We start from the raw sequence: 12,225 nt of genomic DNA on the forward strand, positions 1-12,225 counted from the left end.
AGCACGTTGTAAACCATACGACACCCCACAATGCTTATAACCATTAACCATTAAGCCATGTAGGACATTTCCACTGCATATGTCAATTTTCACAAATAATGGTTTTACTCAAAGTCTTATCTATAAGTTTAAATTAAGTATGTTACTTTAAAATCAGAAGCTACTAGGAGCAGAGTATCTCTCTGTGTAAAACTTTATCCAATTTATCCAATAAAGATTATTTTGAACATTAATGTTGAAATACGATAAGAATATTTTGATGATCAAAGTACAGAGAAGAAAACGTGATATTGTGGAGAAGAATAGATAAGATTTTACCAATATGGGAATTGAAACAAGATTTCAAAATCCAAGCTACTTATATTATCCACGAAAATTTTCATTTTATCAGGAGTAGATCGTTTGAACAAGTCTTAAAGGGCAACAAAATCAATTGATACTCTGGACTTAATGCTCACCAACAATAAATAATGAGGTCCTGGTGTGGTGAGGGAAAAAACAGGAAATTTTGTGAACTATATAGTAGAGAAGGAAGGAAACCTTGGGGATAAGACAGATAGGTGTTGTTGGCTTTGGGAGAAAAGGTTTCTTAAAATAGAGTAAAAATGTATGTGTTACTCAGTAGCCAGATTGTCTGGAGGTAAATAGGGTTAAAGATAAATGGGAAACTTCAAAAACAGAATAGCAACTCTAAAAAAATACAAATTTACAAATAATACCTAAAGGGTATTTTATACATATGTGATACCTAAATGGAAAGATATCAAAGATAACTATAAGTAGGTTCAGAGCTCTCTGATAGCTCAGAGTGTAAAACCACAATTCGGAGTCATGGAGGCCCTATTCCTGCCTTCTATGGGCTGAAATGACAGGTGGAGGAATCAGGAAGAGGAAGAGAATACAGCTTCTTCTAAGGTAATGCAGATGTCTTTGTGACATGACTCACGGTCAACAAGAAGAAAAGAACTCTTCCACATAATTTAGCCTAAAATTAAGTGAACAGGTAAGGTAACTCATGAGGGTTGTTGTTGGGAGAACAACACATGCAGGGCAATGTCTGACTTTGCTTTTTTTTTTTTTAAGATTTGTTTATTCATTTTAGAGAGAGAGAGAGAAACCACATGCACCAGCAAGCACGGGTTGGGGGAGGTTAGAAGGAGAGACTCACACCCACACTCCTCACTGAGGTCAGAGCCCCCACAGGGCTCCATCCCATGACCCATGAGATCATGAACTGAGCCAAAACCAAAAGTCAGCCACCCAACCAACTGAGTCACCCAGGTGCCCCTGTTTTTTTGTTTGTTTTTTGTTTTTTTACATAGGGACCCATAGAGAAACAGAAAGAAAAAGAGAATAAAACTATATCCAGGCTATAAGACCACTCAGCTATCTGTAATCCTTTTTTTCCTATTCAGGACCTAAAATATTCATCTATGGAAGCCCATTATGACCATGCCTTAAAACCCATACTAGATACGGTGAAGACTTCCATGTCATGAGAGGAGCAAAAACAAGGCGGTTAAGAGACTTGAAGGGGAAAAATGGTGTAAAGAATCGAGAGTGAGAATTCCACCTCATGGGAATACTCTCAACAACCGAGGGGAACCCACACTGGCCCAGGACAAGTATGTGGAGATCAGATCCTGCAGGATATGTGGCACATATAGGCAAGCTAGCAATATCAAAGGCACAACCTCTTCCATCCCACCTCCCAGCGACAAGAAATTCAGGTTTATCATTGAGCGCATGGAGTAAAATAATGTCTAAACCTTTTAGAAGTTCATTTTCTGTGTGTGTGTGTGTGTGTGTGTGTGTGTGTTTTCTACAGATAGGAAAGGGACATGCTACTCCCATCCTTTCCCAGCCAGAGGTAGGCATCTGAGACAACTTCAGAGTGGGCGGGGGACATACAGTGGGTGGTTTGTGAAGAACACATGGACAAAGAAAACAGGTGAATCTGATTTCTGGGACAACATTTTCCATACCCATAAAGGAAAACGCCACATGCCCCATGACCCTTGATTATGTTTGAGGATAGTAATATTTGGGTTTTGGATCTAAGTTGCTCTACGTGACATGACAGACACTGAGAGAAATTATCCCACTAGAACTGAGAAAAGGGTGGAAGTTTTGAGACTGTTGCAGTTACAGTAGGAAATGATTGCAAGATGGCCAGAAACTAGCCATGGTGGTCCTAAGAAAACCATCCAAGAGTCACAGGGAAAATAGAGAGGCTGGTCAGAGAGTAGAATCACATACATTTTGGAGAATGAGCTGCTCAGCTCAAAACTGATTTTACTGGACAGAACTGAGTGCATTCCATTTTAGTAAAAGTATTACGTTTCAAAAGCATAAGAAACTGTATCGATGTGCAGATAACCCGTCTATACACCCTAGCATTCCCCATTCTGGGGCACAATAACCGAAAGACTTCCAGGTGCAAACACTTTGCAATTCTGCGCTTTAGGGCTTTCTCTGGACCATAAAACATACTCAGGTTGCAACACCACATAAAGTACTTTGGAGTTACTGCCTCCCTTTTACCCCCTAGAAGTCCTTCAAAAAAAAGACTTGACCGGGAATAGACATAAACATTCGCATTTCCTTAGCTCTGAGGCAGAACAATTCTAAAGCATGTTCTACACTGTCTCCTAGAATCCCCAAGTAGTAGTGAGCCTTTATTGTCCATCAAAGTAACCTACGAAATAATACAGTCGTAATGGGTTTCTTTCTCATCCTTAAGTCACTTCCCTATTCCTCTTCCAGTGCTCCCAGGAATCACCTCTCTGAAAAACATTCTGATATTGAGAAAGCTTATTGGATAATGGAAGGAAAAGTCCATTATAGTGGATTTCTGGAAATGATAGAAAATCCCAGAGTACTTATTGGAGATTCTTGGATAGACTAAGCAGGCCAGAAATCACACTTATGCCTAAGCCTCTTGCAATCAGATTCCAAGAAATAAGGTACCAGTGAGAGAATTGATGCTCAAGGTTAGTGAAGAGTAAATGATTTATAGAACCCTTCTTCAAAAGTTTATCTGTCCTTGTCAAGGTCACATATAGTCCAGAGAACTTTAATGTGATCATGAAATTATACTGGTTATTTTGATATTTTTAGAAAATAAGAAGCAAGTGTAGAAGAATGGAGAAGGCAAGATTTGTCCTGATTTTAAAAGTAATACTCAAAGAATGTTTCAAATTCTATAATGATAAGCTTAAAACAAAATCAGAATTATTTTTAAAAATAGATGCCTTGTGGCCATTTTTCTCAAAAAGTGGTAATAATTAATAAACAGCATTACAAATTAAACTAATTCCCTTTCTCAATAGATTCACTGACACAGTAGGAGAAAATTATCTGTATCCTCATTGCAAAGCAACTTAATTTTTCATGATCTTCTCCTAAATAGGAAGAAATTGAGTGAATCTCCACTTAAAGATGATTGGAAAGTTGAGATGTATTATTCTAGGCAGGCGATACGTATTATGAGTAACAACCTTGGAAATACTAACATTTCGTACAGGATAATTGTCTATTGGGGGGGGAGCTTTCCCATGCACTGTAAGTTGTTTATGAACATCCCTGGTCTGCCCCCAGTAGATGCCAGTAGCATTCCCCATCCCTGCCATGACAACCAAAACCATATCCAGACATTACCCAATGACCCGTGGGGTACAAAATCCATTTTGATTAGTGGGAGGTCTCTTGAGGCATGCCTAATATCTTTCCTGGGGAACATATTTTCACTAAATGTATATAAAATTTGCCAGTGATTTTGTGTAAAAGGACATTGTGAGGGAACCAAGATATAAATTTATCTCAACTCGCCAGTATTCAGACTCAGTGCAATGAATTTCTCATGGATAGTTATAAATTCCTACATTTAAATTCAAATAACAAATTTCATAGGTATAAGTTAAAGGAGACCTGTCTTGGGAAAAGTCTGATGATTTAAATTAATCATAAATTCAATATAATCCAAAAAAGTATTAAAAGCTTTTTAAAAAAATAATGCAAACTTAAGTGTCATTATTAGAAGAATAAAGTTCAAATCAGGGACGTTGATACAACCACTGTAACTTGGTCTTACAAGTACTGTGGTCACTTGTATATCACATTTTGAGAAGAACAAAGGTTTAAGAGAAGTATTAAAATTTTGAGAATTTTAGCATCCAGATAAGTTGAGTAATAACCAAGGGAAACCAGAATGTTAAGAACGGAGAAGAAAAAGCCCAGGCAAGGATGGAGGGAAAGTGATAATGTCGGGAAGTCTGTCATGCGGAAGATAGAGTACATTCCATTTCGCACAGAGAAAACTAAAGAACTAGCAAGTGGGAACAATAGGAATCTAGAAATGAGAAATCACAACTACCCCACCATGAAATAGACTACCTTGCAAAAAGAGCAACCAGTCCTTTAGTCATGGCTAGGTAATGCTTTGTCTGGGATACCGTAAAAGTGCCATCTATATTAGAACTATTAACTCAAACCTTTAAAATTATCTTAATTCTGAACTTATAATTTTATGTGAATTCTACTCTATTAGTAACTGCCCAGAACATTTCTGTTATACTATTAAGGAGGTAAACTTTATTTTCTTTTTTATCTTCTAGTAAAGTATCTAATTCTAACTATGCAAAGCATTTAAATGTATTATATTTTAAAACTCTTGCAAACTACAAGTTGTTTCATCGCACTTTTCTTTTTTTAAAAGATTTTATTTATTTATTTTGAGAGAGAGTGTGAGTGAATTGGGGGGGGAGGAACAAAAGGAGAGGGAGTCTCAGACAGACTCTACACCCAGCAGGGGGCCCGATGCGGGGCTTGAGCCCAGGACCCTGAGATCATGACCAGAGCTGAAATCAAGAGTGAGATGCCTAACCACCTGAGCCACCCAGGTGCCCCTTATTAATAATCTTACTTATCTAAATAAACTTGGTATGATAGAGTGACTACCCAAGGACTCACAGCTAATGAATTTCAAACCAGACTTCAGGCCCCAAAAATCTGGCCCTAAATTCTGTGCTTCTGACATAACATTACTCTTTTATCTAACTGTGAAAACACGTTGTTCTAAACAGTAAATATCAGATCAGAAGTATTCAACAAAACTTATTATTTATTTATTTATTTACTTACTTCTTTAAAGACTTATTTGTTGCTATTTTTACTGGAGGATCTATATTGTGGCTCCACATACTATGTTTTTTTTGCACTCTTAAGCAGGGTTGATCAGTGGCATCTTAGAAACCATCACCATTTCTTTCACAGAACTGATTCAGGTAAGAAACTTCGGATGCTACCATTTGAATACCCATATTCCTCACCCAGAATTGCTGTCTTGTTTGAGGGAACACCACCCAATGATTGTGTAAGAGAACTTACACAAGCACAAGACATACTTATCATAGTTGGTCTAGAATCACTCGGTCTCCTTGATAAAAGAGGAACTATCAAGAAGTGGTCAAAGCATCTCCTTTATATAAGTCTCATGGAGAACTATTTCCTCCTTTTCAATGAATTTAATTTTGAGGTCAATTAGGTGGGTTTTTCTGTTTGCTTATTTTTTTTTTTTTTTTTTTTGTAGTCCATTTACCACTTTGGAATATTGATGACCTCCACAAGATGGATGCATTTTATGGACAGAGTCTTCTTTGGTGTGCGGTCGATATGAACAATGTATCTTCAAAATCCTTAATCAAGTATTCCAATCTTTGGAGAAGTTTGTCTTCAAATGAATATCATGTTGTTCCAAATAGTGGATATATGAGATGAACAGAGTGATTTACATATATTAGTACTCAATAAATATTTGAAGGTTGAACTTGTAAAAACAAAGCAAAATTAATTTATATAAAAGTCAGATAGCTGAACAAGTTATAAAAAAGATACTGCCTCTGTACATTTAAATGTACATGATACCTCCTGGATGCTTACTTAATCCTCACTGAACCATTTATCTTCAGTATTATTTTTATAACAAAGTTTTATTTATATCCAAGGTCTGTTTTGTTGGTTTGGTTCTTAACATGTTAGGGAATTTTTGATGTCCTTTGAAGATTTGATGAGCCTACTTAGACTCTCTTCCCAGGAAAATGCTTTTTTGAATATATCTGTCAAATTTTATTAATAAATATTGTTAGAGGTTAAATAAATATTGCTCTGGGGATCTATGTCCCACTAGTCAAGAATCCTTTATCTGTTTACTACTGGTAAATTTTATACTATTTATTTCATCATCTTTAAAAATTCTTACATCTTTTTTTTTTTTTAAGATTTTATTTATTTGACAGAGAGAGAGAGATCACAAGTCAGCAGGCAGAAAGAGAGGGGGAAACAGGCTCTCTGCCTAATGAGGGACTCAGTCCCAGGACCCTGAGATCATGACCTGAGCTGAAGGCGGAGGCCTAACCCACTGAGCCACCCAGGTGCCCCTAAAAATTCCTACATTTTTAAGGTAAGCTACATAACATAGCCTTTAACTTAGACATTAAGAAGAGGTAGATTGTTTCCCCATTATATTTAAAAGTTATGAGTTAATAAGAAAGAAATAATATGTGTCTAGAACAAGGTAGGTATAAAATGGCTTAAACCCTCATGTTCAAACATTTTGCTGTAAAAAAGGAGAAAAAGACCGAACTCATGCTTTCCTATCAGATTACTCTCAGGGGCCAGAGTTTTAAATCAGTTGTCAGCTAACTGTGGGACTGAAACTTACAGAAAGTAATTGAAGGATAATCTCATTTCTACAGTGACTTTGCTTTTGCAGGAAAAAATAATTAGTGAGAGATGAAAAAGTATATTCCTTTACACACTTGTCTTTTGCATTTTTATTTTTCAAATAGCACAACCTGAGCAAACATTTTTGACATGTTTTCTTGAATTCATTATTCTTATGGAAAAATAATAGCACACAAGGAGCCACCTTTTCTTTGCACTTAGTTGTGCAAGGCACATTAGTTCTTATTATCCTTGGGAGGTTGGTATTATTACCTTTTTTTAAAAAAAGAATTTACTTATTTATTTGAAAGAGAGAGAATGAGAGAGAGAGCACAAGAAGGGGGAGGGTCAGAGGGAGACCAGCAGACTCCCCGCTGGCCAGGGAGCCTGATGTGGGACTCGATTGGGACTCCAGGATCATGACCTGAGCCGACGGGCAGTTGCTTAACCAACTGAGCCACCCGGGTGCCCTACCCTTAATTTACTAATGCGAAAAGTGAGAGAAATGAGGTAACTCGTGGCTAGTAAATGATAGTATTGGAGTTTAATCACAGATTTACTTGAATTATTCTGCTTTTCATAGAGAAAATCGTATGTACGAAATCAGCAACTTCATGTTGTTTTTAATTACTTTTTATGAGTTTGCAGTTTCCTGGACAGCAAGATGAACAGATGTAAACAAAAGTACATTTCATGGCTGTATCTTTAAGTCTATGAATGTAGATGCACTTAATAAATGTTAAGCTCCAGAAAAATAGAGACAGTATTCTTCCCTTGATTGTCTAAAGGGCAGGTTTTCCTTTCAAACTCAGTCTTCCTTATGGGGCCACTTTGTCCCAAAATGGTGCCATAAATATATATATTTTTTAAATCAATAAATCCACAGTTGTATTAAGAAATATTTTATTAACAAAACAGTAAATTCCACTTGCTTAGCATTTCCAATAATGGATAAATTGGCCTTGCAACAGAAAAAAACAAAACAAAACCTTTAGATACCCAATCACACAAAGTACTAGAAGGGTAGGGTTATGTGGCCTTCCTTTGATGTCTTGGGGACTGACCACCTCACACATTATTGTAGTATTTGTGTTTGTTTGTTTGTTTTTAAAGGCAACACATTACATGGATAAAAAAGAAGCATACTCAATCAGAAAAGTTACAGTCTAGACATGTAATCAAATTTATGCCAGGTAGTGTGAAATCCTGTTGACTGCAAACTATTCATGGAACCCGGATACATTTGGTATGAAGATATTAGGATCTTATTCATGTCTTTTTTTTCCTCTCTAGCTCATGTTCCTCTCTTTTCTTTCTCCATTCAAAAAGAAAGAAAGAAGAAAAAAAGAAAAAAATTGCTAGATTTTGTGTAGGCCAATAACATTAGAAGTATTTTTACTGACAATATTAGATTACATCATTGCATGAAATTTTAAAATTTATGCTGGAAAGAAACAATGAAATCAATCCTAAACAACATGCTTCATAGATATACTGCTTAAAAATACCATTATTTATTTTCTATCAGATTTTGGAATCTTTCCAGATGGAAACTAGTTCAAGTTCAGTAGATCATATGGAAAAGCAACTGTTTCTTTTTAAAACCTCAAGATGTAAATTAGTGGTTTCATATTTACCTTCTTATTTCACTGGCTTTCCCTGAGTAAGACTGAATTAGAGGAAAACAAAACAAAAAAAAAGACATGAATTCTTGAAACTAGCAACTTAAAAAAAGAAGAAGAAAATCTGAAACACAAGATATGGATACTAAATTTTAGTTTTAAACCTCTACTTTCTGGGTCATGAAAAGACTTTAAGACTTTTCACACACCACAATTACTTGGCAACCATAGATAGTGGTGATTTGCTATAAATTATACATATTTCTAAGGTGCTGTATGTCTGAAATCCAGGCCACTTCTTGGCTTTTTTCATCATCTAAAGTATCACAAAAGATGTTTTGCATTTTTTTTGCCTTTGCTGATTAAAGCTAATTGTAAAGGTATTCTCTTTTATGAAATCTAATATCATTCATTTAGGAGATGTTAAAGTAATGCGACCAATTTTTACTGAGGCATCACCTTCCAATCTAATAATGCATTTCCTTTGCATTGCCTCCTCATATTAATAATTTATTGCTATGAACATCATTGATACAATATGCAAAAACAAGTGTATAATCTATACTTTTCTATTACTTAATGTGTGTTAAACTAAAACTATATTTAATGGTATATACGTAAAACCAGAGAAGTTAAAATATGGTCAATAATCAACAAATAATGATTTTTTTAGATGGATAGTAATACAGAATCAAAAATTACTGAAAATACTTTCTAAGTTGAGAAAATGTTTACTTTCCAAAGTGTTCATCATGCATATCAGGTTCAGAGACTATATATATATATATATACATATATATATATATAATATTTTATTGGAAACAAAGTTTTTAATTGCAGCAGCCAGGGTTAAGGTATAGATTAACCAATTTTGCTTCCGTAACCTCCCTTACATAATGGTTCATATTCATGCAGCAATATACCAGTGATATTCTATTTGATAAGAAAAGGTTCCATTTCATTAGGGACTAAAATATTCTCAGGGTTTCTTGAGAGCATGATCTCAATGAAGCAAATCACCCCATTTGTCATCAATACCTTGGCACAACTATCTTCCTTCTTTCCTGCTTTTCAATTTGTCAGTAAACATTTGCTGTTACATATATGCTCGGGTTTTCCATCATATCTGATGGATTCCTCTGGATTGGTTGTGTGTGTATGCGTGCGTGTGTGTGTGTGTGTGTGTGTGTGTGTGTGTGTGATTGTAAATGATGAAAGTATGTGGAAAATGTGAGTACTGGGGGAGAAAAGAAGATTATAAGATACATATGTATATATTTTACCTTCTAATTCACACCTTCATACAAATACTAAAACTTAATTGCAACAGAATGAAAGCTGTACATGTTAGAAAAAAAAAGTAGCTGAGTCTTTTTATATACATTCATACATATCTTCCTTAGAATAAACACTACATTGTAATTTTTTTAAAAAAGTAACTGTGGCAATTTATAATGGTGGCAAAAAAACAAAAACAAAACCCTGAAATAATTGTTGCTCTGATGTCATAAAACTCCCTATACTTAGCAACACTTATAACATTGAATTTACCAAAAATGGCTGAAGAGCAGAGATATATTTTGCATTTTCTATACAACAGGCTATAAAACGTCACTTATCACAGTCCAGAAAGCACACAGAGATGGATTTTATATAAACATATGTAATAACATATTAAGCGTGCATGAAAATTTCCCAATGATTGCATCTATGCCCTCTTGGTTTTTTGTTTATTTTGAAATTTTAGTGTGAAATGTGCCTTATATTTCACATTGTTGAAAATAAGGCCTCCATACTTTTTTCCCTCACAACCAGAAAGGGGCTTTTTGAATGTGTTCCTACACGAGTCTTCAAAAAAGCCAGCACTTTGTTTCAAATGCAAGTTCCAACCACCGCTCCAGTTGCGCCAGGTGGCAAACCCAAAGGTTTGCAGGTTGGGTCATTCAAAATGACACAGTCTTCTCTGGCAATCGGACTAACTGACTTCTCAGGAAAGCGCTAGCACTTTGGCTAAATCCAAGATCATAGGTAGCTTCTTTTTTTTTTTTTTTTTTTTTTTTTTGTGGTGTGTGTTGTGTTTTTGTGTTGTGCCTTGATGTTGTAATACTCCTTTGCTTTATGAATGCGTGCGGTCATCACTGTCTTTTAGGAATGTTCCAGCAACATAAAGACAGGCAGAGTAAATGAAAACACTGTGGATGTTAGGGAATTTATTGGCCCCTGTTTTTTTTTTTTTTTTTCCTTTCTTTTTTGGAGAAACAAGAGCATGAGATACTTTTTATTTTTTAAAAACAGTCTTTCCTTCCTGATTGCATTCCCTGTCTTCTTTTGTATGTGCTTCATAAAAAGGAAAGTAAATAAGTTTATATTATGTCTCAGATAAAATGAAGACTATTTCTATACAAGGGTCTTTTAAGATCTTGGGATCAGACGTAATACTCTTTATCCTTGTTTTTCTTATTTTTGTTGGCGCTTTTCGCACTGCTGGGTTGTTTCTCCTTTACGACAGCCCCATTGGACTGTGCTGAGTTACTGATGTAGTTTCGACTCTCGTCCACATGGTAGGAGCCTTCATCCCGGTTCCTGTACTTGTACATGGCATAGAGGAGGATGAGGATGCACAGAGCGGCAGCAGCTACTATCCCCACCACCATGCCCGTGGTGCTGCTGGACTCTCGGATCACTTCCGCTGAGCCTGGGTATGGCTCTCTCCCGCCTGCTCGGGTTGGGTTAGCTGTGGGAAAGAGCGTGAGAAAAACAGCGTGATTACGGAGTTCACTGAACCCCTGAGAGCTATATTAACATTCACTATCTATTTCCATGCCTAATGGAATAACACCTACTGCTTTAGGAGAAGTCTACTGCTGCTAAAGGTAGCAATCCCTATGCCTTGTGGTCACTAAAAACTAGGGACTATGAATCAAAGGACTTGGGGAGAGATTTGTCTCCATCTGTTCTTTATCACAGATCAGTTTTGTTAACAAGATTTTGTAAGTGCAGCCCCAAATAAGCTTCATGTAGCTCTTAAGGGCCACGTTGATGTGTCAGGTGAAAAATCATAAAGCCAACATGGTAAATAAAATTATAATGACACTATGTTATAATATCAGAGAGTATTAATTTAGCAATCAAACTGATGTTTATACAGAACACTAGGGTTAACTCTAGACTCTGAATTATGATAGCTGAACTTAGTATTACTTTAGAAATCATATCGCCTCATACACTAATGAATACGGTATTGAACAATAGGATAATCCAGGCATTCTGAAGACTTCTCTCACTCATTTGTAAAAGCATGATTTTAGTCACATCTTTATAAACTAAAACAAAACTGAAGAGTTTTGGAGGTTTATTTATTCATATAAGTATATATGATCGCTGATCCATTAGCAGTGGTTGGGTGGCCACCAAAACTTAATTTGGGAAGGCCAAGTAGGAAAATTCTTTTTTCTCAGTTTTACAGACTTTCTAAAATTGGGCGTAAGTCAAAATTCAGTACTTAATAGATAATAATGAATAAAGGACTGGCTAGCCTACTTTTCTTCAACTGGCAAAATTCTCCTTCAAGTCTTTCCCAAGTATAAATAAAGCTCTTCCATGGATACAAGAAATGGATTACAGGGTTCATTAATGTCTTCTCCAGGGCATAGTCAGGCACTGAAAGTGATGAAAGACGAAGAGAAAAAGTCCTGGGATTTAATTTGCGAATAGGAGCTGGGGGGCAGGGAGAAACTCTTTTTCTTTACAAAATTAACTTTTTGGGGGGGGGATTTTTAAAATAGGAACTGTACAGAGATAAAAATCTATCCTATCTTTGACTCTCAGATCATTATTTCTCTATGGATTGTGTTTTCTTTCTCTGAATCTGTTTTCTCCT

At 35.9% G+C, this 12,225-nt stretch overlaps 1 protein-coding gene across 1 annotated transcript in view; it reads right to left on the reverse strand.

Annotated features, from left to right (window-relative positions):
• Window positions 1–9,791: 9,791 nt before the first annotated feature.
• Window positions 9,792–12,225, reverse strand: part of LOC111148008 (neurexin 1) — a 1,160,981-nt gene continuing 1,158,547 nt past the window's right edge. Inside the window, 1 exon segment of the mRNA XM_022504343.1 lies at window positions 9,792–11,079. Within this exon segment, the coding sequence (XP_022360051.1) occupies window positions 10,772–11,079 (308 nt within the window). The 3' untranslated portion in view covers window positions 9,792–10,771.

Source organism: Enhydra lutris, unplaced genomic scaffold, assembly GCF_002288905.1.
Source record: "Enhydra lutris kenyoni isolate GAN:26980312 unplaced genomic scaffold, ASM228890v2 scaffoldscaffold18, whole genome shotgun sequence".
Lineage (NCBI taxonomy): Eukaryota > Metazoa > Chordata > Mammalia > Carnivora > Mustelidae > Enhydra > Enhydra lutris.